At 49.3% G+C, this 24662-nt stretch overlaps 2 protein-coding genes across 8 annotated transcripts in view; both read left to right on the top strand.

The window, feature by feature from the left end:
• Positions 1-14553, top strand: part of UBR4 (ubiquitin protein ligase E3 component n-recognin 4) — an 89185-nt gene extending 74632 nt beyond the window's left edge. For 3 of the 7 annotated variants that reach the window (XM_075172585.1, XM_075172584.1, XM_075172583.1), the window contains exons 104-109: positions 2066-2156; positions 2735-2897; positions 7954-8132; positions 8261-9041; positions 12583-12742; positions 14267-14553. In XM_075172585.1, the coding sequence (XP_075028686.1) occupies positions 2066-2156; positions 2735-2897; positions 7954-8132; positions 8261-8527 (700 nt within the window). In that variant the 3' untranslated portion in view covers positions 8528-9041; positions 12583-12742; positions 14267-14553. Of the gene's footprint in view, positions 1-2065; positions 2157-2734; positions 2898-3638; positions 4036-4105; positions 4768-7953; positions 8133-8260; positions 9042-12582; positions 12743-14266 lie in introns of those variants that run through there. The other 4 variants (XM_075172586.1, XM_075172589.1, XM_075172588.1 and 1 more) reach the window with 2 other exon arrangements.
• A 1450-nt stretch (positions 14554-16003) lies between these two features.
• The window catches only part of IFFO2 (intermediate filament family orphan 2), a 43056-nt gene continuing 34397 nt past the window's right edge, over positions 16004-24662 (top strand). Inside the window, exon 1 of the mRNA XM_075172594.1 lies at positions 16004-16779. Coding sequence (XP_075028695.1) covers positions 16157-16779 — 623 coding nt within the window. The 5' untranslated portion in view covers positions 16004-16156. The remainder of the gene's footprint in view (positions 16780-24662) is intronic.

Genomic DNA, 24662 nt, shown 5'->3' with positions numbered 1-24662 from the left:
GCATTCCATGTTAGATGCAGTAGGAGGGTGTTACCTGGGAGCACCACCATTCGGAGTACATCAGGGTGGTGCGGGCTGAAGGTTAGAGAGACGCAAGGACTCACTGCTACCTTTGCTGGGGGAGGTGGAGAGAAATTACTATAGAAACCAACAGTGCATCTAAAAGCAGCTGAGGATCAACTCGTGATCCTAAAAAGGGGCTGTAAATCGTATTAATGAAGATGCAGGCAATGCTCTACATTCCCTTGTACTTAAATGAAGGTAACACATACTGCCTGTGCCCTGTCCTGTGGTTAGGTGTTTTATCCAGCTGCTCAGCTGGATTAGTCAGCATAAGACAGATTTGAGGAGAATCTAGCCAAAAATGTCTTCTGTCTCTGCCAGGAGCTACAGCTATCGTAGTTTATCTGCAAGACCAAAGTGAGGGATACTCGGCACCTTCTGGGCTTTAGAAACGCTTTGTATTTAAACCCAGAGATGAAATTACCGGGATGGATAGGAGTTCTGGGTTTGTTCTTTTTTTGTAAATATAGTTTACAAATTCCAAAGGACTGAATCAAGTGGCCAATTACCTGCTCGTTATTACTGAACCAAGAATTCTGGCTAGAAAAATCCTATAGACACTTTGCAGTATAGGTTTCATCTGGAGTTTGGGAGGAGAATATCCTTTTGATTTTTTCCCTTTGCTCCTGACGGTGACCTTTCTAAAATATTCATGAGAGAAGCAGGGCTCCCAAAGTGTTAATGTCTAACTTTCTGCTGGCAATCCATGCATAGCTGATGAGTCTGAACCAGCTTACATTAATGAAAACGCAGCAGCTATTATATGAAGTAGCTGTTCCAGAAGGTAGCTACCAGACTTAACCCACAAGGGCCTTTTAGTTTTCAATTAAAGGAGCAGACTCCAATTAGATCAAAACCATTCACATAAAAAGAAGCTCTGTCTTGCAGTATTTGGGAGTCTAGAATTAGCCTCGCTCTAAGTTGCTGTTCTTCCCGTGGAAATTTAGTCACCTTTACTAATTGGTTTTCCTTTAAATAATTAAGCCTAGCTGCCCAAGCTGACTGCCACCTACCAAGCTGTCTGTTTTAAGGGCAGACATACAAATGTAGCCTTTCAGAATAAAAGCAGCAAAATTTTTATTTCCCCCCAAAAAATCCAACTTTTGGCAGATTGCAGTTGGACCCGTGGTCCTTTTGTCTTGCTGACTTGCGTCAGTGGCAGCTGAACTAGTTCTAGATGCATAAAAAAGGGCTTTTTTTTCCAAAGCTTTTAAGTGGCAAGCAGGAAGCGGCATGTGATGGAGGCAGAGGTACCTGAGAAATGCATGCAAGAAAATTCCAAACCCATTAGAATTGCTGGCAGGAGGTTCCACCTTGCCAGAACCTGTTTGTGATTAATCCTGTAAACTTTGGGAGCTGTTATCCCAGGACAGCTCTGCACCTTTTATAGCATTTCTCTAGCCAGATGCTGAATTTCCAAAAGCGTAAGTCCTTCTTTCCTGGTGACAGAATAACCAAGAAGATATTAAATGGAAATTCCTCCATTTCTTCAAGGGCAAAATATTTCCCTCAGAGTCTTTCAGAAACGCTTTTGTGAGTTAGAAGCAAAAATATGTTCTCTGTCACTGATACAGACTGTGTCTGAAACCTAGATTTAGTTATTTCTTCAGGAATCTGCTCTACTCCCAAGCAGTGAGCATACAAATGGGGGCTGCGCATTGTTTTTTCCAACTTTGCTGTTGACTTCCTATATGGCCTTAGCAGTGCACTTCCCTCTGTGCTTGTTTTCTTCCTGTGAAATAAGGTTTTATCGGCTGCTCTGGTTACACTAGGCACAGCTGGTAAAGCGACTTCCTACCCATAGGAATCGTTGCACGTAAGGTACGGATGCCTAATGTTTATTTTGCGTCCAAGAGCACACAGCAAAGCTTACTTGGAGCCATTCCCCGTGCGCATTATTGATAGGCTTTTTCGCTGTTTCAGCTTTCGTGCTATTCATCAAATCGGTTACCAAAGCGTAGTAAAGTGATTAACTCAAAGATTGATTTCATTATCTTCCTAGACTGGCAGATAAGACAGTGAAGGAATATGCAACGTACCGCTCTGGCCTTCTCTTCTGGGCCCTAGTAGATCTCATTTACAACATGTTCAAGGTAAGAGAAATCATTGAAGTTCATCCGTATCAGCTTTCTAACCTAGGCAACTACATGCACTTGAAATAAAAGGCAGAGTCTGAAGCCTCTTTTTCCAAGATCCTTGTAAACATAAAATGTCACCTTGTATGAGCAGAAAGGCTGCAAGAGGCTGCCTGTGCTTACTGTACCCCTTGCAATTTGGTGTCTGAAGGATTGAGAGACTTTTCCCGTTTGCAGCACTCCTCCTGTGTTGTGTATTTGCTTATTTTTTCTGTTCGTCGTTAGCTAAAGCAAGGACATTCAGAGCTGCACCAGGGAAACAGTTGGGTAAGGAAGGAGGTAGGGGCATCCACCAGAAGGAAACTTGCAGCTTCTAACGAGGGTTAAATAATTAGAGTGAGAAAATGCCTGCGACCTTGTTTGCATTCTGTACAAAAAGATTATAAAGTCACATACGGGGTAACTTTTTCTGTGTGGCTTGTTTACAAGAGGCAGGGGATGCAAGTCCAAGAGCAACGGGAGAAGGCATCAGGGTTTGAAGTTATTCTTCTAAATAATTATTTTTTGACTGATTTGGTCCCATTTTCCCCTCACAGAAGGTGCCTACCAGTAACACAGAGGGAGGCTGGTCCTACTCTCTTGCTGAATTCATACGACACAATGACATGCCAATACACGAAGCTGCAGACAAGGCCCTGAAAACCTTCCAGGAGGAGTTCATGCCAGTTGAAACGTTTTCCGAGTTTTTGGATGTGGCTGGTAAGTGTGCGCTTTCCCTTTTATAGGCCGTCTTATGCAACTCGTGACTGCCGCTTGCTTGAGACAGCAGCGTTCCTGACACTGCTGCAGCAGCTTGTTTCTACGAGGCAGCGAGAGGAGGAGACCTCGGCACTCCAGCCATTGCCTAAGCTATTTCAAAAACAGTTGGGAGACACGCTTGAGCATCCCCAGACAGGAAAATTTCTCGCGCCTGATCCTGCAGATCCTCCCCCTGCTCTGTTAAACATACGTACTGACGTCACAGCTTAAGGGTGGTTTTGGATATGTGTGGTTTGAAGGCTGATAAACAGATGCGACAGTGTGCTAGAGGCAGCAGTTCAGTGCAGCGAGAGTGCCTGCCGCAGGGATTTTGGTATCCCCAGGAGTCAGGAGATGCTGAAAATTAAGGTGCAGAGAGGCTACTCTTACTCTGGTTAGGAGTTGTTAGTGTCCCAGGCCAGTCTCTCTCTGTCCAACCTATGGAGCTTCCAGGCAGCCAGCTAGCGGGGTCCCTGTAGTAGTTCTGTTGCACAAGAGCAAGTGCCATATGGATTTAATGTACACACTTCGGTCCCTTCTGCACGTGCATCCAAGAAGGGTTTATCTTCGTCTTGTCCATACTTAAAATAACGTTGCAGCTGTCATTATTAACTTACACATGCCTAGCACAAATCCCTAATGTGGGCAGGAGAAATCGCTTTGTGGATCTAATTGTTCTGTATTGTGTTCTTTTGTTTAAAGGACTCTTATCAGAAATCAGTGATCCTGACAGCTTCCTCAAGGATCTTTTGAACTCCATCCCCTGAGCCGCCAGCACAGAGAAGCGTTGGGCAGCGACTACACTAGCTTGCCTTCCATCCCTTTGTGTTCCTCCTTGTGCAGTCTGTCCCTTCCCTGAGGAGTGCTGCAGTTTTTTGTTTTTGGTTTTTTTTTTTTTTTTATTTTCTACAATTTTTCTTCTTGGAGTGATTTGGAATTTAGATTTGTTTTATCTTGTATTTCAGTGCTTCTATCTGTAAAGCCTTGTGTATTCAAGCTGGTTGAAAGAACTTGTACAGAGAGGAATCCAAACCAGTAAATCTTAATGCTTTAGTGTGCACCACCTCTTTGAAGTTAAATAAATCGAACAAATGGGTAAGATGGGTTTGACTAGTACTTTAACCATGCAGTAGCCTAAATGCCAAGTTCTTTCTCATCTTTTCTTTCAGAGCTCCTTCTCTCAGGGCTCAGAGCTGCTGCTCTTTCCGGCCCATAGTCTGGACAAGGAGACACAGGAGACAAAAGGCTCGTAGTGAGCAAGGAAGCAGACTGACACTGTCTTAACTGATTGTACGTGCAGAGCAGGTTTCCCCTTGTGGGACATGAGCCTTAGAGACTCGTGGACTGCAAGCACAGCGTTTCCTTCCACCCCTTCTTCACCTGGGTGAGGGCGGCTGTCCCAGCGCAGTCGTCTCCCCTGGCGCTTCGTGTTACCCCTCTCCAAGGCATGTTGCGTATCACAGTGTCTTTCCTGGCTTTACTCTCACCAAGGCTGTATTCAATGCCTCCGGTCGTGTAGTACTGATGGCCGCAGCACCTCTCAGAGGGATGCTACTCACATCGAATTTATTTCCTCTGGTAAAATTCTCAGCTTCAGCAAAATGCATGGAAAATAGATGCTGCACACTTCTTGAGCCGGCCACTTGCCCTTTTGATAGCTTGCATTTCGGTGTGCATGGCCTGACCTGAAGCCAAGTACCTGCTTTGAATACAGCCTTGCCTTTTCTCACCCAGTTGTGCATGCTGGTAACTTACCTTTACCACCAGTTCTGCTGTCCTGTAACCCAGCTGACACCTGGTTGAGCTGGAATCTAATAAAGCTTTCCCTGTCTTCCTCGTCTCTGTTTGAACTTGAATTTCCGCAATCCTAACACAGTCCCATCCCATAAATAATAATTATTTTAGAGGCTGAATAACTCAGCAACCTATTTGATGCCTTTTGTTAGTGTTGAGCACGCATTATGATTTGGCAATTAGCAAACGGGTGAAGGCGCAGTGTTTTTCTTTTCGCCTCCGTGGGTGCTTATGTCACTCCTGGCAGTCGGATTTGGTTCTGGGGAGGTGTACTGGGTAGCAAGCCACCTTGAGAAGTTTGGGTTAGTGTCTTGCAAGGGACTCGAGAACGTGTCGGTGGGCTGCTTTGTCGGTTGGGTAAATCTGTCTTGCCTTATGAAGGTACAGGAGGGGGGCTAATGTGTGGAGTGTGTTCTTCTTTAATACAGCTGTATTATGCTTAACCTGCCTTTTAACCACATAAAAGAGAAAAACACCATGTTTTAAAAGCACTGTAAAGTCAAACCTAACAGTCTTCTCTCCAAATAAGCAGCTGTAATATACTATGGGTGGATGCACAAGCCTTGCTTACCAATACCGGTGTACAGTAGCTTGGGCAATACTAAAAAACCCTTTTTGAGTAAACGACCTTTCAAATCAGTATGATTCCTGAAAGCAGCAGTGAACAGGTAACAAAAAGCAGTTTTTTATGGCTGTGGTTCTAAAGCTTTATGGAGGGTTCAGGTGCAAGACTGAAACCCCAGCTTCTTGACTTTGTCGTTTGTGTAAGATTGACTGGTTAAGTTCCAGACAACTATTAATGTGATTCAGAAAGCAGGGGAGGAATACTAGGCTGCCTTGCTACCTGCTTACTGTCTTTTCACAGAAAAATACATCTTTTCCCCTTCAGCCACAGCTCAGCGTGCCCGGCAGCCCGGCAGCTTTTGCTTCACAGCTGTTGCCTCACTGGCACAAAGAAGGACGTTAGGAATACCTTTCTTCAGCTTACCTAACAAGGTAACTTCAGCATAGATCCAGTTTTTGCTGATGCAAATCCTGGTCTAGCTCCATTTATGCTGGCACAGGTCTTTTGCGAAAACAGTCTCTGCTGTTGCAGGAACTGGTAAAGTTTATACCAGCAAAATAATTCTTCTACCCGTGCATTTGGATCAGCAGATCCTTAAACTTACCAGGAGCAGAACGCGATCGCCATTTGTTCGCCGATGTTACTACAACTGTGAGGAAATAGGATCTTAAAAGGAGGTCATAAACGGTGTCCTTACCAGTATAAGCACAGTGGCAATAAACTACTCGGAGCTGTTCTAGATGGTTTTGCAAAGGCCCAGAGATGTATTTTGGAAAATAAAGGCGGCGTATCAAGTGCCTCCCTGCCCAGAGCACAAGAGGGCTGTGATTTATGGGGAAGCCGCATTTGAAAAGAAGATGGAAACAGCATGATAGTGCTTCCGTGGAGCAGAATAGCTTGGGAGGGACTAAGGACTAACAATAACAACCCCAGAAGACCTAGAGAGGGACAAGAACAAAAGAAAAGTGTTTTGGAAAGTTTCAGCTGACGCAGGCCACACACAGAGGCTCAAACATTCGCAGTGCTGCACAAAGGCGATGCACTCCAGGCTGCAAAATCCCCCGTGGGCTGGGGCTGGGGAAGTCAGCAAAGACTTTTGGGGGAAGCGTGTTACTTAAATTGGAAGTAAGAGAGGAGCAAGACTGAGGGAAAATGCCTCAAAACAGGTAAAATGACTCAAACTGATGAACCAAACCACTAGCTGAACAACAGAGAGTCAACCCCCTCTCCAAAAAAAAATAGTTTATTTGCAAAAGACATTTTTTGGGGAAAAAAATCCTTTGCGATGCACGAGTGTGACCTCTGTGATCGCTTTGAACCTGACTTCATGGGCGAGAGCTTCCCCGAGATGCCTGACATCCTTGTGATGGCTGTTCACAGGGGTCAAGCTCCGGTGATTGTTTATTAATTAATCTTGTGAGCGACACCTCCCAGGGAGAACAAAGTACCCAGCCCTGCCCCAGGCACCAGTTTCGGCAGGGACGCGCCGGGCTCTTGTGCCTGCTGCAGGTAAAAAGGCCCCGGTGAGCCCGAATGCATTTGCTGCGATCCCGCAAAGCCGGGCAGGTGGTACCCGAACAAAACCGCCTGGCACCCAGGTTGTTCTGTAAAGATGGGGAGCCCTTGACCTTCCCCCTTGTATTTCATGATGGTTTCCTTTGTCCTGCTGCCTCCTCCCTTCGTAATTCCCTTTTTCAAGCCAGGCAAACGTCCTTCTGGAAGCTTTGCATGGCTGGGTGCTTTTTCTGACAGCTGTCCCGCCAGGACGGGGAGCCTTCCTCCCGCTCCTCCCTGCCCCGCTACCAATGCTTCCGACTAGCTCTCCATCCAAGTTTCTCTCCTGTGTTTTGTCTCTTACTGCAATTGCCTGGAAGTATTTTCAAACAAACGGTGGGATTAGAGCTGCTGAGCATAAACACACTGTGAGCTGCGATGTTTTAATGCCATAAAGGAGTCCCTGGACTTTTTCCGATGCAGGAAAAGTGATTTATCTCCCTGGACATGCGGCCGTGCGGCTTGTTTTTCAGGCAGGGCAAGGACGCTCGGATCACGTGCATTCAGCAAGACCGTGGTACCGTAGTGGATTATGTGGGTACATCTCAGGGTTGCAGTCTCCAACGCAGAAATTTGGAGCAAGAAGCCACTTTTCCCTTTGTCCAAAGTTTTTGGGGAGCCTTACTATGTGTGAGTGCACACTGTACCAAAGGCTACCTTGGTATTAAACAGCAAAAAACCCTTTCATACAAAACCATTACCAGTTTCTGCCAAGGCGATGCCGAGACGTTGCTCAAGGAGCCTACAGCAAAGAAGCGAGACACCAGACATGTGCCACTGACCGCTGAACCACATGAAAACAGCTCCTACGGCGGGGCTTGCGCTTACCCTGGCAGAAAAGTTTGCGTCATGTTTTCTGAAACAGGGTTTGATGTTTTTATTTTACCAAAATGCCTCTGGAGGTGCCCGAACCGCTGGCTCTGGGAAGTACAGAGGCTTTTCTCTGTGCTGGGCAGCTAATTCCCAGGGAAAGACCCCCAGTTTGCTCATCTGAAGGGCCCAGCATAGGGCTGGACTGTCCCTGTTGCTGCAGCATCGTTAGCTGAATTATCAGTCCCCCCTCCTCAGCTCTGCAAACCTCGTCTTCTCCCGTCTTGCTCTCAGCATCGCCAGCCACGGCATGGACACTGCACCGGCACCGTCCCTTGCCTGCGCGAACCTGTATCGAGTCCCATGTGCTTATTTTGGCCGTTGAGCACCTTTTCCTCCAGGAAGATCACACCAGGCTCCGCCAGCCCGGCCCTTTCTGTCTCCGCTGCAGGAATAACCGCTTTCAGCACGCGGTGAGCAAAACCTTTGCAGCGCCCGCTATGCAAACAGCGGGCACCGTCGCGCCGGCTTTGCCGTCTGCCTTTGACAATAAAGCAGATCTTCTGCAAAATTCCCTTCCTGCCTCCGCCTTGCCTTTCAGGCCAGCCCTGTTTTGAGTTCGAGGCTTATTCCTTACCGATTTGTGCCCCATCAAGCTCGAGGACTGGATCAGACATCCTCCAAGCAGGTAAGTGACATAAATGAGTACAAAAAGCACCAAGTCCAGGTTCCCAAATTGCCTTTAAATTCACAAGGGAAACCAGGCAAGTTTTTAGCTGCTCCGGAGAACGGCCACCCTGCCAGCCCGAGGAGCAGCTTTCCCAGCGCATCTCGGGAGACCTCCCGTGGTCTCTGTGAACTTATTTAGAAGCCCTCCCTTGGGTCCCGTTCTGCTCCCTGCCTGCCGCCGGGTAAGAAAATCAAGATTGGCCTTGACTTGTTTGCTGCACATGGCTGGTGCGCAGCCCGGCCACGTTATCACCCCAAGCAGGGATGATTCACAACTCACGCGTACAGAATCGAGGGCATGGAGAAAAACAAGCCGCGCAGCTTGCAAGGACCGCTGGAAAAGATGCTTGGGCTAATTAAGTACAAAATCACTGTAGGGATGTCCCCCCCCCAGGTACATGAAGTTGCTGGGAGAAGCCAGCCGCAACTGCCTGAACCTCCAGGAACAATTACTCCCTTGCTGGCTTCCAAGAGGGAAAAAAATAATGGCTAAACCCCCATTTGTGGATTTTTTTGGCAGGATTGATCCCGCTGGTTCACATCGACTGCTCAGCTCGGGGAGGAACCGCTGGCTCCATCCCTTTTATCAAAACCCCAGAGATCGGCAGAGGTCCCTCTCCCCCTCCCAAAGGGGAACGTGCTGGTAGGATGAGGTGCTGTTTAGCTAAAATTAAAAATAAAATGGTGCAAATGACGTGTCGAGGGGAAGCCCTTGCGCTGCATTTTAATACTGAGACCTGAGGCAGGTTAGGGGCTCCCAGGCATCGCCCCCCCAAAAGGCAGCATCCCCAGAGACCGGGATGGGGAGCGTGGCTTTCAGCCCGCTGAGGTATATAAAGAGGTCCGGCCGCTGCCTCTTGAAAGATTTTACGTATTTTCACAGTGCTTATTAAGCTTTTACTAGAGCAGGATAATCCCATGCTCGGTGCTGTTCCTGCATCCCGGTTCTGTCACTACAGGTCCCAGATGTTACAACCTCTCTCCAAACCTCCTCTCCTGCCCCACAATGATTTTTCCCTTCGTCCCACTCTTGCCACGGACCCGGGAGGGATCAGACACGTTCCCCGTTGCCTAATTCGCGCAGCCGGGTGCCGCAGAGCTCTCCTGCCCCTTCCTACATCACCCCGGGAGCATCAGGCACCTCGCGATGGATTTCCCACCCCAAAAAAGCAGGGGTTTCCTTCTGGAAATGTGCCACCGCCCCAATACTCCTCTGCCTGACTCAGCCTGCTCCCGTCCCTTGCAAAATATGAACCACTTTTAGGTGAATCATAACCGAGCCTGAGCTGTGGGCGAACCCCAGCCAAACCTGGCGCAACCCTGCAGCAAGTCCTCGGGGACCTGCAGATGTCCAGGGGGGCCCCGGAGCCGCAGGAGAAACGGTTTCAATGTGGGGAGCCCAGGTCTGCTTTAGTGGCCGCTGCCATTAACCCCGACCTGCTCCGCAGGGGGAAAGCATTGATATTTTTTTTGCATTGGTCTCATGCCACTGGAGAAGCGGGATAACGCCCTCCCTACAGCCTTTCTCCACTGGGGAAGGTGTAGGGTAGAGAGAAGGGCGTACATTAAGCTGAAATTGCAAAAATTGAGCTGCTTGTGGTTTAAGTTCAGCTTTGATATATGAAGAGAGGCTGGGCTTTTTAAAAAAAAAAATCTAGAAATATCAAGAACGTCACGTTTAGTATTGGCTGGTCTTGCCAGCCACGTCGGGTCCGGCATCTTTTGCGTCTTTCCCCACCGTGGGGAAGCGGTGAGGGCTGGAGAAGACAAAGGAGATGCTTTAATTTGGGGAAGGAGGCGGAGGGCAGGGCAGCCAGGGATACCTGCTTATTAATGGGCTGTGGGGCTCGAATCGTTTAGATGTAAAGATCTTCACCATAATGATGATAACCTCAATAATTACTGTTATTAATAATAATCCCGCTTAGTGCTTGTTCTTTCCCAAGTGTTGTGGCAACAGGACCTCAGTAACCCTGGGTAAGTGCGTGCTGTCCTCACCCTGCAGATGGGAAAATGGGGATGGGAAAGGGCTCGGGATGCTCCTGCAGAGGCTGAAGTCCTCTGGGCCTTGGACACAAATTACAGCCCGGGGTAGCAATGAACGCCAAAACCAGCGCCCTAGGACAGCACGTGTGCCCGGCTGATAAAATCTCATTTTCAGCCCCTGATGGGTCTTTGTGATGATGCGTTGCGTTGGTGCCTCTGGTTATCTGTTTGCTGGGGTTGGTGCTTGCCCATCGTCCGGGCGGCTGGGCATCTGCGTGTCGGGACACCCCACGAGCCGTTCTTCGCGCGTTTAATCCCTGCAGCTTCTCCCAGGCCATTTTTTTTTAATCTTATTTAATGAACAAATATGAGCGCGTTCTAAACCCAGCACCATCCTTTAATTATTCCTAGTATTTGATGACAAAAAACTAATTCCCAAATGATGAGATCAGACATTAAAGGCATGTCTCCCGAGTGCCAGGTCATTAATATTTCTTTTCCCTCGGTCTGTATTTTGCCTGCTACAGCAGTTTTGATATAACAAGCTCGGTGACTGCATCAGCTGGTGCAGTGGAAAGGTATTTACCAGCCATAGGCCACCGGGCTGCGTTATGGGCTGGGAATCACTGAAAACTGGGTGTCTAGCTGTCAAGGCGCTCCACCCAAGGACCTCTCCCTCAGAAACACCCCAGGACATGGCGAAATCCAAGAGGGGAGCTGCTCCGAAAGCCTCGGCTCATTGACTCACGCCGCTGACGCCAAGTATTCTTGCGGCCGCCACGAGCATCCCTGCGGGTTCAGGGTGGAGGCGGAGGGCTGGAGTGGTCCAGGGTGCGATAGCAAACAGGATCCCCTCTATATGGCAGACCCCGTTGTCCCATGGCAGTGGAGAAGGGGGGGAGGCAAGAAACGCCTGCCCAGGGAGCGGGACGCTCGGAGGAAACCCAGCCCCGGAGCAGAGCGGGGTGCCCGAGCCAGCCACGTCCAGTACTCCCATCACCAGCTCCCACCAGGAAGCTTGTCTTCATCCTGCGTCATGCAAAACACGACAGGCTAAAAAACACACAAAAAAAGGACTGAAAATACGCAGCTAATGGCTTCTGGGAGAGAGATTTAGATAGGGAGCTGAAAATATATCCCAATTCAACTTACCCATCTTCTGTGCGCTGAGCTTTGACTGCTGCTCAACCCATCGCTGAGCCCAGCGCGGGTTACGAAGTGTGGAGGAACAGCAAAAAAGAAATCATATCATATCGTATCTTTTCCCAAAAGACAAAAATTCTTTGAAAGTTGTTCCACATTTAAATTAATCAGGCCAGGGTCTACCTGCTACCTGCAGAATGAAAAGCTTAGCACCGATGGAATTGAAACTGTACACTTGGGCATGCACAAATTAATGATGCAGCATCCTGCAATTATCCTCAACGAGCTGCCAAAGCAATCACTGTGTCCTAAAACACACCTGCGGCGGCCTGTACGGGCTTATCAATGCATATTTGCTGCTATACTCAATACAGATGCAAATATTTGGTTACTAAGGAAGCAATGAATATTGCCACAGTCTCCAAGGAAATACTACAGCATGTCTCAACCACTTCAAGTTAGTGGATGCTACGCAGTCGCTCTCAGCATCTTTATCTCTTGCTGCATCCCTCTCTCCTGAGTTCACCCACCTTTTTGGGTTGAACCTGGTGCAGAAGCTTTTGTTTCCAAAATATTTACATGATCTCCATAGAGAAGATCAGCCCCAGCCCAGGTGAGAGGGGACGAGGGATGTCCTGAAGTCAACCAGCCCGGGGCCATCCTTCGCATCCCCAATTCTCTGCTGATGGGCTGAGGACAAATGTAGCTCTTTGGCCGCATCCCTTTCTGCTGCTGAGCTCTGCTTTGAGGTGCTGATGCACATAAAACCCCCAAACGTGGCAAAATGAGACTTTTACCTCCAAAAAAGCAACTGGAGCAAAGGAACAGACCTGCAATGGGAGAAGGTGCTGGATTTAAGCAGCAGCTCCTATTTCACATGAACTGATAGAACTGGTAGAAAACATATGGGGGAAAAACCGACTGTTTGAGGAGGAGAAACCTCCTTTAAAGGCAACAAGGAACCTTCAGGGAGGAAAAAATTCTGGTTTTGTAACTGCTGATGTAACTCATTCCTCCTGCACTATCGACAGCAGCCAACCTGCCAAATACTTTCTGGTTCCTCAGCGTGACGTGGTGACCGATGCAATTCCCGACACGATCCAAGGGCTTCCCTTATACGGCTTGAAACGATAACCCCGGTGACTAACCCGGCCCTTTCTCCACCGAGCGACACCTCGGCGATGTGCAAAGAGGCGCAGCCTTCGTGTCTTCATGCAACGACCGGGTGCGTTCGGGGTCTGAGTCACCGCAGGAGTCAGCGGGGCAGCCGGCGCATTCTTGCTGTTGCAGGGCACGGGCAGGCAGGGGTGGTTTCTGCTCTGATTTCTCAAGCAGCAGCCCCACGGGAGCGTGCGGGGAAAGGGGCCGGCTGGAGTGGGAAACGCTTTGCAGGCTGAAAATGCAGCCGGGATGCGGCAGGGCTCGTCGCGGCAACCCGTCAGCTGCTGATCCCTTCGCCCCGCTGGTGCTCAGGCACCATCACATGGGCCTGGGTTAAAAACCAACCATTTTGGGGGAAGACACTGTTAAAAACTCCACTTATTTCAGCAGCCTGGTTTGCCCAAATGCCCTTATTCGGGCAGCAAACTGCAGTGCAAGGGTAAGAGCCCCAGGTGAGCGATGCTAATCCCAGTTTAACAACTGAAGCTTGCTGGTTGTTAAATGGCAGCCTCAGAAAGAAGCCACCTCTTGTGACTGCAAGTCCGGGTGAATAAATCACCCTTTTCCATCTCTGAGGTGGGTGAAGAGCAGGCTCGGGTGGTTGCCGCAGCCCGAGGGAATAGGAAGGGGGATGAGGGAGGGATGCTGCAGGTCGCCGGGGGCTTTGGAGGAGACGCTGCTTCACCGTGATGCTGGAAAGTCGGAGCCGAGGCGGGGTCCCCTCTTCCCGCTGAGGTTATTGAGTTGGGCGTTTTCAAGGACTGGGGATTTTACGGACGTTAAGCCAAAGGATTTTTGCTTCTTTGGTTTAGAGGGGGATTTATTCAAATACGCAAACCGTAACTCAGTGGCGATCCGCGTCGGCCCGGGGGAGCATCGTGTATGGGCTGTAGCAGCACGCGTCCGCTGGCGAGGCTGCTGGCTCGGGTTTGGTCTGGCTGAAAAATGGTTATTTTGAAGGAAGACAGACCCAAGGAAACAACAACTTTCCACGAGTGTCAGACTAACAAAGCTCCAATGTATAACCAAACCCAGGAAAATTAATATCAAAAAAACCCTAAGCAGATGGAGAGAGCAGTCCTGAAACAGTCACTGAGGTTTGTGAGTGAAGGATGCTAACAAAGCCAAGGTACAAATGGGCGTAAAAATCAAATCCAAATCAGATTCCTCAGGCCCGCTCCAGCCCACATTTGGGTGAAGCAACTGAGAGCCAGAATAAATCCAGTGCGTTATTATTAGCATCGCTAGGGGTGGTCACCGTTATTTAATTGCCGGATAGTTTCTGCGTTCAGAAATAGCACTACTTCCCGTCCCTTTTCCTCCCTGTCCAAATAGGAAAGGGCTAATCAGTGCTTCATTATTTATATCTGCAATTGGCAGGCAGCGGAGAGCTTTCCACGGCAGGAATCGGAGGAATCCCTACGGAATGTCCCCAGCCGCCGTGGGGTATCCCACGTGCCGGACGGCGGCTGCTCGGCACGCCGTCGGTGGCAGCGGGTCAGCTCCGCGGTCGCAGGAGCCCTCGTGGAAGAGGGACTCCCATTTCTTTGAGCCTAACCCTAATTAATTGTTTGCGATTCTCTTTCAGGGGCTGGAATGAAACCGTAGCCCGGCGGCGGAGCGGGATGCTGATGGTGACTGTACGCATCCCGGAGATGAGCCAAAGCCCATTAGGAAAAAGACTCATTGATTTAACGACCTTTGGATCACCCTGGTGAATCCGTCCTCACCGCTGTGGCGATGGGTGCTGCCTAACGAGCAATCACGGTATGCATCATCTCACCGGGCAGGTACAAAAGCATTAATTAACTGGCCGGTTTATCTGATGTTTTCCTGCTTCCTTAAGGGAAAAAATAAAATATCTCTTGTTCAACAGGATTTTCCCAGCTGTTGACCACGCGGTTTCGGCAGTTCCTGAAATGACCCGGCTCTTCCCAGCATCACTGCCTGCCAGCGAGGGTGCTGTGTGCCTAAAAAATGGCAAATTACTCAGATCTGGGAGAAACCTGCTCTTGCTTGGCTTCTGCCCCTGATAATCACCTTATTATTGGCAGTTTTAGTCTATTCTTGCACTTTGCAAGTATTGCTGTAAATCTGCGGGGGGGTACACGTCGTGGAAACGTTTCCCAGTGAGCTGCAGTTTTTTTCTTTAAAGAGGGCTCTGTTCGATGCATCGACGGTACCCGACATCAGCACTTACAGCCGTGCCCTGACGACCGAGGTATTAAAGGTGTTTTCCCGTAACCTCAGCAATGAACACAGGTTACAGTCTACATAAACTGAGGCTAACGTGTTTTTGTGCTCAGGAGAGATAATCTTTTCAGGTGTTTCTTTGAGTCACCTTTTTAATGAAGTGCCTCCACCCAGTACGTTTATTTTTTTTTCCAGGAGGTGCTGGGAAAACACAGGCTTGTAACACGTTACAGAGCCCTTCGGTGACGGTGCTGAGCGCGGCTTGCAGGTGCTGATGGAGTTTCAGCAAGTGGATTCTGCTGCCCCTGTAGTTTAATATAAATATTGCCTGTGTATTTTAATATAAATATTACCTGGCAAAGCACCGTATTTTGATTTCAAAAACTGTTTGAGCAAATGGCGTTACTACAGCTTCACACCAGCGTTACTGAGAGTTTTCCGTGCACTTTGCTTGCTCACGAAGCATCGTTCCGATCCGTGGCACTGCAACAGAGTAATCACATAATTCAATTAAACAATATCCTTTGATTGCCGAGTGGCTCAGAGGTCCAGGAGCAGCGGTTGGGAAACGCTTATTTAATAACTTAATTATTATAATATCAACGTTATTTAGCACTTAGGCAGGACTCCGCATTCGGATAACAAAATTCACCCCTCCTAATTTAATCTTATCAACCAGGTGATCTCCCGGGAGCCAAAAGCAGCGATACAAAGGCGGGGGGGGGCACTCACGGGCGGAGCGACGCTTGCTCAGGTAGTTTACACTGCCCAGCTGACGTGGGGGCACGCTGAGGGGTCGGGAGCTGCTGCTGGACCCGGTCACCCCCCCCCCCAAACCACCCCCTCCCCAATTCCCCCCCCCGAGGCCTCGCCGGGGACACGTGGCGGGACCCGCCGCGCACATGCGGCACCGCGGGGGCGTGGCTGGAGGGAGGAGGCGGGGGCTGGGGCGTGGCTACGGGGAAGGGGCGTGGCTGCGGGGAAGGGGCGCGGCCTGGCGGCAGCGCTGCCCGCAGCCGGGGGCGCGGCGAGGCGGAGCCGGGCCCGCCCCGCGCCGGCGGCCGCTCAGTGCCCGGGCAGCGGCGGCGGCAGCCGCAGGAGCGCGGGGAGGCGGCGGCGGTACCGGCACCGGTTCTCCCTTCTCTCCTCGGCGCCCGCCCCGGCGGCCGTTAGCGGCCCGCGCGCTCCCCGAGGGTCACTCCGCCTCAGCCGCGGCGACCGTTGAACCGCCGCTTCCGGCCGCAGCCCCCCCACCTCGCCTCGGGGCTGAGGCGGCCGCCGGGCGATGAACTCGCTGCTCTTCGGGGAGATGGCCCGCGCCTTCTCCCCCGGCGCGGCGGCCGCCTCCTGCCCGCTGGGGCCCGGCGGTGGCGGCGGCCCGGCAGCGGCGGCGGCGGCGGCGGCGGGGGGCCCGCCGGTAACGGCGGCGCTTCGTAACGACCTGGGCTCCAACATCCACCTGCTGAAGGGGCTGAACGTGCGGTTCCGCTGCTTCCTGGCCAAGGTCCACGAGCTGGAGCGGCGCAACCGGCTGCTGGAGAAGCAGCTGGCGGCCCAGCAGAGCGAGCGCGACCGCCGCCTGCGCTACAAGACCTTCTCCCGCGACCAGGCCGTGCAGACCGACGCCGGTGCCCCCCCGCTGCTGCCGCCGCCGGGCCCCGGCCACGGGCTGGCCGCCGCTCCCCTCGCCTCGCCGCCCCACTACAGCCGTTTGCCCGGCACCATCTGGAGCTACACCCAGGTGCGGCGTACCGGCGGCGGCGGGCTGGAGACGGTGCAGGGGCCCGGTGTCTCCTGGATCCATCCGGACGGCGTCGGGGTACAGATCGACACCATCACCCCCGAGATCCGCGCCCTCTACAACGTGCTGGCCAAAGTCAAGCGGGAGCGGGATGAGTACAAGAGAAAGTGAGCGGCTGGGGGGGCCTGAGCCTGCGGGAGGGGGGGATGCGGGCCGCCGGCTCCTGCAGTGCGGGGAAGCGGGCGAGTCCCTCCTTGGGGCGGAGGAGGCATTTGGGGAGCGTGGGGAGAGCCCTGGGGACACGGGGACAGGCCTGCCCCCACCCCAGGGATCCCTCCCCGGGGAGGATGCTCCCGTGGGTTTGGGGAGGCTCTTCCTCGGGGGGGGGGTTGCACCTCAGCTTGGTGGCCGGGAGATTGTAGGGTCCTTCCCTGGGAGGCTGGAGAGCCTTGATCTTGAAAAGGAGCATTGTCAGCTTGAGTTAAAAAAACAATTAAAATAAATCCTTTTTGGAGAAGGGAAATAATCTGTTATTAATATTGCATTGCATAGTTATTCCTAAATTTAGCTTGCCTTCATTTTCTGGACTAATCACTCCAGTAGTCGATTTGGTGTGCCAGCTCTCCGAAATTAGCTCAGTGCTGCAATATTTGGGTTGCAAATACTGCAGGGGAAGGTTTGCACTCCAAGATGTTCCTCTGAATTAGTCAAAACAAAAGCCCTAAGGACAGCCTATGTAAACCCTGGTAATCTGGAGGTTTCTCTTAGCCTGTGGGGAAGCCCTGGGTTTTTAACCGGTGTTCTCTCCCCCGGTGATGGATAGCGGATAGCGTTCCCTTCGGTTTGCTGTATTTGCCGGCCCAACGTCGCTGTGGCAGAGATGGAGGCCAGAGGAAAAAAAAAAGGTAGTTGGGATTCTGCAGGGAGATTCCTGCATTGTCTGACGAGCTGCCTGTCCTCTGGGGCTGGCCTGGGCACTCCCGTTTTGGAGTTTTGTCATCTTTAGGCTTAAAATGCATTTTGTCCTTTCCCAGCCTTGCATTTTTTTTTTTCTGCAGAACAAATTTAATCCTTTCTTTTTTTTTTTTTGGAGGCAGCCGGCATTTCTCGGCTCTGTGGCCTATGAAGCGTAGCTGAATTTCTTCTGTCCAGGGTAACAGGACTGCAGTGTGCTCTTTGCATACCTCTAGTCATCAGCTTTTATAACAGACCTCCTCTTGTGAATTAACTGGGTTTAGAGAGGTTTTATAGGCAGGCATATGCTGTTCAAGTAGTAATTTCTGGCCTCTTTGTTAACTAAAGTACCGTCTACTTTCAGTGCATCTTCTTAAAGCTTGTGTGCTTGATTGCTCTGTACTTTGTGGCTGGAGCAGCTACTGAGTCTGGATGGGAAAAGAAGTTGACCTCTTTTTTCAGTCTAGAATAGCAGATGCCATCATGGCACGGGTTGTTTTTGTTTTTATGGTTGGTACCAAGGAGATGGGAGCAGCGGTGCTTCAGAGGAAGTTGCGCTTGGTGGTGGCTTGGTTAAGGAGGATGTGTTGGGTGTGGGTTGTGTTGCCAAAAGCTGGGGATACTTCTTCTTTTTAATGGATATGTGATTTTTTTCTTTTTTTTTTCTTGGGGAAGAGGAGACTTGGGGGCCATTTAAGTGCAGTCTTTCTATTGATACATAGTTGATTCTGTCTATTCTGCTTTCACTTGCTTGTACAGCACGTTTTCACCCCAGAGGCTGTATTCAGGTGTGGGTGCTTGCACGCTCGTGGGGATTGCATAAACCAAATAAATTCAATGGAGCAAAGGGGACCTCTTTGCAGGCAATCGCAAATCTTATTCTCACCACCCTTCCTGCTCTTGAAACAGGTTTTTCTCCTGATGCTTGAAACTAAAATTTGATTAATACATATCAACACGTATCACACGAGTATTACATCTGCAGTGTGTCTTTTATGGTACGTTCATTACTATGTAATTGGAATGATTATTCCACTCTTGTGTGACCTTCACTGATCGGATGGGCACTGCACGTTAAGCTCTTTTGGGGTAGATTGGCTTTTTCATTTGTGGCCTTGAGCACACTTTTGCATGCTTACGGAGTAATACTGTGCTGTTTTAAATTTAATTCTCGCAGTCAGAGTAGATTAGTCAATTTGATTTCATTATCATGAGCTAATGGGGTGTTGCAGTGTTTGTCAGCAATCCTGTAAGGATTGGTACCAATGTTTTCTTGTTTGTTTTTGCAGGGAAGGGATTCTCTGTCCTGGCACGTTTGCGTGTACGTACGTGTATATAAATATGCACTTTGGGTTTACCTTATCTTGCTGTGAACCCTTTGATGATCGAGTTTTATTTAGGGAAATGAGCTCCAAGTGGAAAATAAGCCTTGTGCCTGTCTCCTGAGGGTGCTGTTAGGGCCCGCGGAAAGCGAGGCGCGAGCACATGGTTCTAACGCAGACTTGGGATCTTGCACAGATGCGCCCGTCTTTATGAACAGAGCGGCCTGCAGCCCCTTGCCTCGCGGGGAGGTGGTCCTTCGAAATGGCGCTGCTCCAGCATGGAAACGCCGTGTTTGCTAGATGTGTTGTGGTTTGTACGCTGTGGTGGTGGTTGTTTCACACCAAGAAAATAACCCTTTGCTCAGCGCGAGAACCAGCAGAACCCAGTAGCCTTTTTGAAGCAAGGGGGCCTTGTAACCTGACCAATAAGCCAGCAACTCGATGCGCAAGAGCGCTTAAGCAGACAGCGATGCATTTATCTCCTAAAACAATGGAGGCTTTTTTTCCTTCCCAGGATGACCACTTGATTAAGGAGGGCACAGCTAGCAAATGCCTCTGCTTGGAAACGTTTGGCCACCGGGCAAGCAGCAGGCAGGTGGTGACGCTGCTCGGTCAGGGGACGCTGCTGGAGCGGACCCGTGGTTTCAGAGACACCCAGCCCAGGTGTGGCGTGTCTGCTGGTGGTGGAGACCTGGGCATTGACAAAGGCAGCGGTGGAATTCGGGGGGGAAATAATCCCTTTTGTTTCCTTTCTTTTAAAGGTAGCTTTACTGCTACGCTTAAAAATAATAATGGAAGATCGTCCAAGATGTTCTTCCCAATGACATTCCGTCTGTGCAATTTCTGGGATTACCAATGGCTTCGTTTTAGGAAAATATATTCAACTCCATCCCCCAAAATCATTTTTCTTGGGCATCCTAATGCGAGAAATTGCTTTGGAGTTCTGAGGTCTAAAAAAATACTAGAGTGCGTCCTCAGTAGAGCACCTAGATCATATTTTTCTCACGTTTTTGTTTGTGTCTGAAGTACAAATGGGAAAATGTCCCCCCGAGGAGCCCAGCAGATATTTCAGACCAAAATTGCTTTTTTTTCCCCCCCGCAGATCATGTTATTTTACACAAATGGTATATAAATGTCAATCTTTTTCTACTTAACATGTTGTCTTAATCTTACAATATTTTTTTAGTAACGATCATGATTTTACACTGTGGATTATGACTTCAGATGTGGGAATTAGCAATTGGAGGAGATTTACAGGAAAAATGAACTTAAAAATCATTTTCTTTTGTTTTTTTTCAAACTGTGCTAGCATTTAGAAGAGCTTTTGGCCATAGATCCGATTCCAAATCCCTTGTAACTTTTTATCCGTTGCTACCCTTTTAAAAAGAAAAGGTAAAATCGTCCACTTTCTTTGCAGTCAGACTAGCTCAGTAAAAAACCACTTTCAGGGCCAGTTACCTGAAAGTGGAGGCAAGTGCCAGGTTCTGTAAGTCGAAACACCCAGGTGAAGTGGTTTTTTTCTAGACAGCAAAAGAGAAATGAACCGTACCGCTTCACCTCCTTTGAGGCGAGATTAGACAGTTTTGGGTTGTGAAGGGACCGGGGTTTGAAGGTTGGATCCAGCCCCCCCGGCCGGGGGGCGCCAGCCTCGGGGCGGGGAGCGGGCTTAATTGCAGGCGTGCGACTGTGCCGCTGCCCTGGGAGGGACTGGGGGTTGCTGAGGTCCGTTCAGGTCCTTTGGAAGAAGAACCCGCGTCCTCAGGCGCGGCGGGGGACGTGACCCCCGCACGTCCTCACCTAACTGCCCGTCCCCGTCCCCTCCGGGCTCCGGGCGCCGCGAGCGAAAGCGGGTGCCCCCCGTTTCTGTCGGTGCGCGCGCGGCCAGGCGGCTCAACCCGCTTGGCTCCGGGCGGGGGGAACGGACCCGCTTCTCCCCCGGCCGGCCCCGTGGGGGCTGAGCGCTGGCCGCCCCCGCCCTGCTGCGGCAGCGCGGCCGCGCGCGCGGGACGCGTCCGGCCGCCGTGCCGGGGAGAGCGACGGGCGCGCGAGCGGCGGCGCCGTCGGGCGGGGGGCTCAGCCCCCGGGGCGGCGCGGAGCTCCCCCGTGGAGGTGCGAGCGGCGGGCAGGGCCGCTCGTGGGCAGCGAGCGCCTGCTGACTCGGCGGAAACCTCCCGCGGGCCTTCCCTCTCCTCCCCCTTCCTTTTTTTTCCTTTTAGCTGCTGCTCTGTCTGTGGAGAGCTTTCGTCTGAACACTTGAATAGATTTGTATGTTATGGTTGCAAAACTGTTCTTAATTGGGGCCGATATGGAGTCTGCCAGATGCTAGTGGTCTTTTCCAGCAGAGACTTAACTGTTACGAGGGGTCGAACTGGAAATAATTGTTTTACCTCAGGATGGTATTTCATTTGGAAGATTAATAAAGTCCACTTGAAAAAGAGATTATCTGAAATGTGCTGCAGCTGGAAAGGACAAAGATTATCATTGTCAGAGGCAATGCGCGTCAAAACTAACTGGATCTTGTTTTTTTTAAAGAAGGGAACTTAATAAAAATGTGCTTAAGATAAGCCCTGGAGGAATGTCTGAAAACTTTTAAAGCTAAAATATCAGTGGTAACAAGATGCAAATGTTACGCATAGACCCAATAAAAAACAAATAATTTTTTTATCCCTATAGAAGAATGTAACCAGCACGCTAGACTTCTGTCCGTGTTTCAATTGGTTACAGAGCTGGTAATAATGCAGTCTCTGTGTAAAACCATATATTTTTTTATATATATGTAAAATTCTGGTATTTCTGCTTTTCTTTTTATGTTTTAAAGGGGTAGTTATGTTTCAATGTGGCTTTTCACTGAAATTTAGCGTTCTTTACTGCTTCCAAAGCAGTCATGCAGCCTGGTATTAGAGATTTTTGGATATCCCTTATAAGATGTGAAGTTTGATGTTAAATGCTCGCTCTGGTGAAACCTGAGACTCAGTCTTGAAAAGAGTTTTTTACTTGCACTGAGAGGATGTAAGTTTTCTTTGTAAAGAACGGATAAAATTGTCTAATGTGAAAAAACTTGGCTGTATAACAAGAATATACATCCCTTATAATTGTGGGTTGGAAAGCTGTACTGCTTGGAGCTGTGCAAATTAAGCACTGTAAGAATAATGTTTGGGTCTCAGGCGTTTTTCTTTAAATGATGCCATCTTTGCTTCTAAAATGCTGCTGCAAAGACAGGCATTTACGATATACGTGAATATCTGGAGCACTCCAACAAATTCCGATTTATTTCTTTTTTTCTGTGGTATAGCAAGAAACTGGGACTTCTGGGTTGTAGTAACGTAGGAGAAGTTTTGGAAGGAGAGGAGGACGTTCCCCTTTGATCCTGCTTTCTAACAGTGCTCCACGGTGGGATTGGGGCTGTACTTTGTTAAATATTTAAGTAGATAAATCTGTGTTGTGCCTTACTTAAACTGGCTTGTAATGGGAGCAACCAGGGAGGGCTAAGATATGGTATGGCTGATTTGAAATGCCTGTCTTAGCAGTGCAAAGTAGCTATTTATTCTGAACTTTATCTTTGGCTAACTATTAACTCTGAATTCTAATTAAAATAATGAATTCGCAGATGAACCAGATTGGATGTGGTGGAGAGAAAAATCACCACCTCATGTGGTGGTTAGAGTTTCAGAGAAACTTGGGGCAGGATCTGTGCCGTGTTCTTCAAAGAACAGCTCCCTCTGTTGCAAGAGAACCACAGGACTTTGTGTATATTTTGAATTTACCTTTTCATTCCTCCTGTGACTCATGGTGGGAAGCTTCGGACTTTCTGAAGGCAAAAACCCAGACCTTCAGAGCACAGCTTAAGCGTGGAGTAGGTCTGGGAGCGAACCCCCCCAAATACCTCTGGTCTTAAACCCAAATAATCTCTGAAGACCCTTGCAATTTAGAGCTGAGGTGAAAACAAACACAGAAACAAGTTATTTCTAGCTCTTCATCATCTGTAATCATAGGCTTTCGTTGCAGTCATGCAGTTTGAGTGCTGGGCTTGTAGCTAAAGAAAGCACTGAACCCACGTACAGCTCAAGAGCTGCTTTTTTGTGGTTCAGGTTTGGTGGTGATGCTCTGCCGGGTCTTACGTTGGCTTCCTGCAGGTTCTTTTCTGTGACTAAGTTTATTTTTTTTTTTTTTAGTTTGCTAGAAATATTCACAGGATGTTGTTCTTTACCGCTTAAGTCTCCATCTTAATGTTTAAGACCAGCCTTTTTGTTTGTACAAGAAGGGAAGAGATTTCTTCCAGCTTGGTCTTTAAAAATAGTTAAGAACTTAACGGTATGTAGCTGTATGCCGTTTAGTCCAACTGAAGCTCTTCTGCGGCCTTGTGACCACTCCGAACTAAAACATTATCTTGTTCCCAGAACCCTGAACTAATAAGTAATAAAGGCTAATAAACGGGACAAAACTGATCTTGCTGAGTGAACAAAGCACAGGGAAATCGTACTGTGCACGGCTGTGCTTCTAAACCAGTTTTCAGACTCCGTCCTGCTCTACCCCACATACGCCTGGCTTCTGTGGGGCGTTTTCTACGTTTTGCTGTCTCCGGTTTCGCTTTGTATGGGCGCTCGCCGGCTGCTTTCACGTGTTCTCCTGGTGGCGTTTTTCTCAAGTTTCTATGCGTGTACCTCCCACCCTTGGACCTGAAGTGGAGGAACTTGCCTCCGCTTTATTACATGTTTAGAATAGGGGGCAAAAATAAGGTCATTGTAGCACGGCGATAGCTTGGGCTCACTGATAGATTACTGAATTTCAAATATATTGCTAAAATGCCTTGGTTTGGGGTTAGAGGTGAATGGCCGTAGTTAGTGACCTAGAGATCCCGTGCCTGCTGCTTAAGGAGTCGTCATCTAGCAGGGTGGGATTTGTTTTTGATGCCAAAGAAGTAAGTAATGTGTATGGTGGTTCATAATCCCTGGCTGTCGCCTAGTCCAGCAACAGTTCTTATCAGATCTTTCTGCTTCAAAGTCGGCTTGGAAAAAGCTACGGGGATATAAGAATGCCTGCTGGTGTGTCACTGGATCGCACAGGTCGTGCCAGATCTTTGTGAGAACGTCGGAGCGATTCGGGGACTTTTTCTGGTAGCGTTGCAGAAAGTGGCAACTGGGAGGCGCGTACTTTTACCGTGATGGGATTAACAAGGCGCTTGGTTTCAAAAGCCTTATAAAATGAAATTATTAGCGTTTGTTTAAAAAACTTAAAATGTGTGGGAATCTTTCTCTTCTGTTTTATTTGCTGTGAGTGGTGTTGATCCATGTACAAAAATGACATCAACTCTGCCTCTGGATCTACTTCAATAACGAGAGCATCAAGAGAGCTCGGAGAGAATGGTGCTCTGTGCCCATTAATGATGCGTCCTGCTTGTTAATGACACAGAACATGGACTAGTTGCATTGTTTCTGTGTGAAAGTGAATCACAGATGATGCATTTCTTCAGCCTTTTGTTCAAGCATTTCCACACTAACTCATCTACATGTGACTTGGTGGTTACTGGACTCAATTTGGAAGCATTCTGCTGGACTCGATGTATCCCGCTTCCCCCAAAAGATTGTTAATTTGAATCCCCTTCCAAGTAGATCTTGGGACTGAACCTAGTCACGTCTGCTTTCTGTGTCATGGCTTCAAAAATAAGCCCGCTGCTGCATTTTGCATTTTGGAGCTTGTTCTCACTGGAGAAATGTTCAGTTGTCCCTTTTTTGGCTTTTTCTGTCTGGAAACCACCAACGTGCATTGCTTTAGAG

This window comes from Calonectris borealis, chromosome 23, assembly GCF_964195595.1.
Source record: "Calonectris borealis chromosome 23, bCalBor7.hap1.2, whole genome shotgun sequence".
NCBI lineage: Eukaryota > Metazoa > Chordata > Aves > Procellariiformes > Procellariidae > Calonectris > Calonectris borealis.
This window is presented reverse-complemented; position numbering and strand designations above follow the sequence as displayed.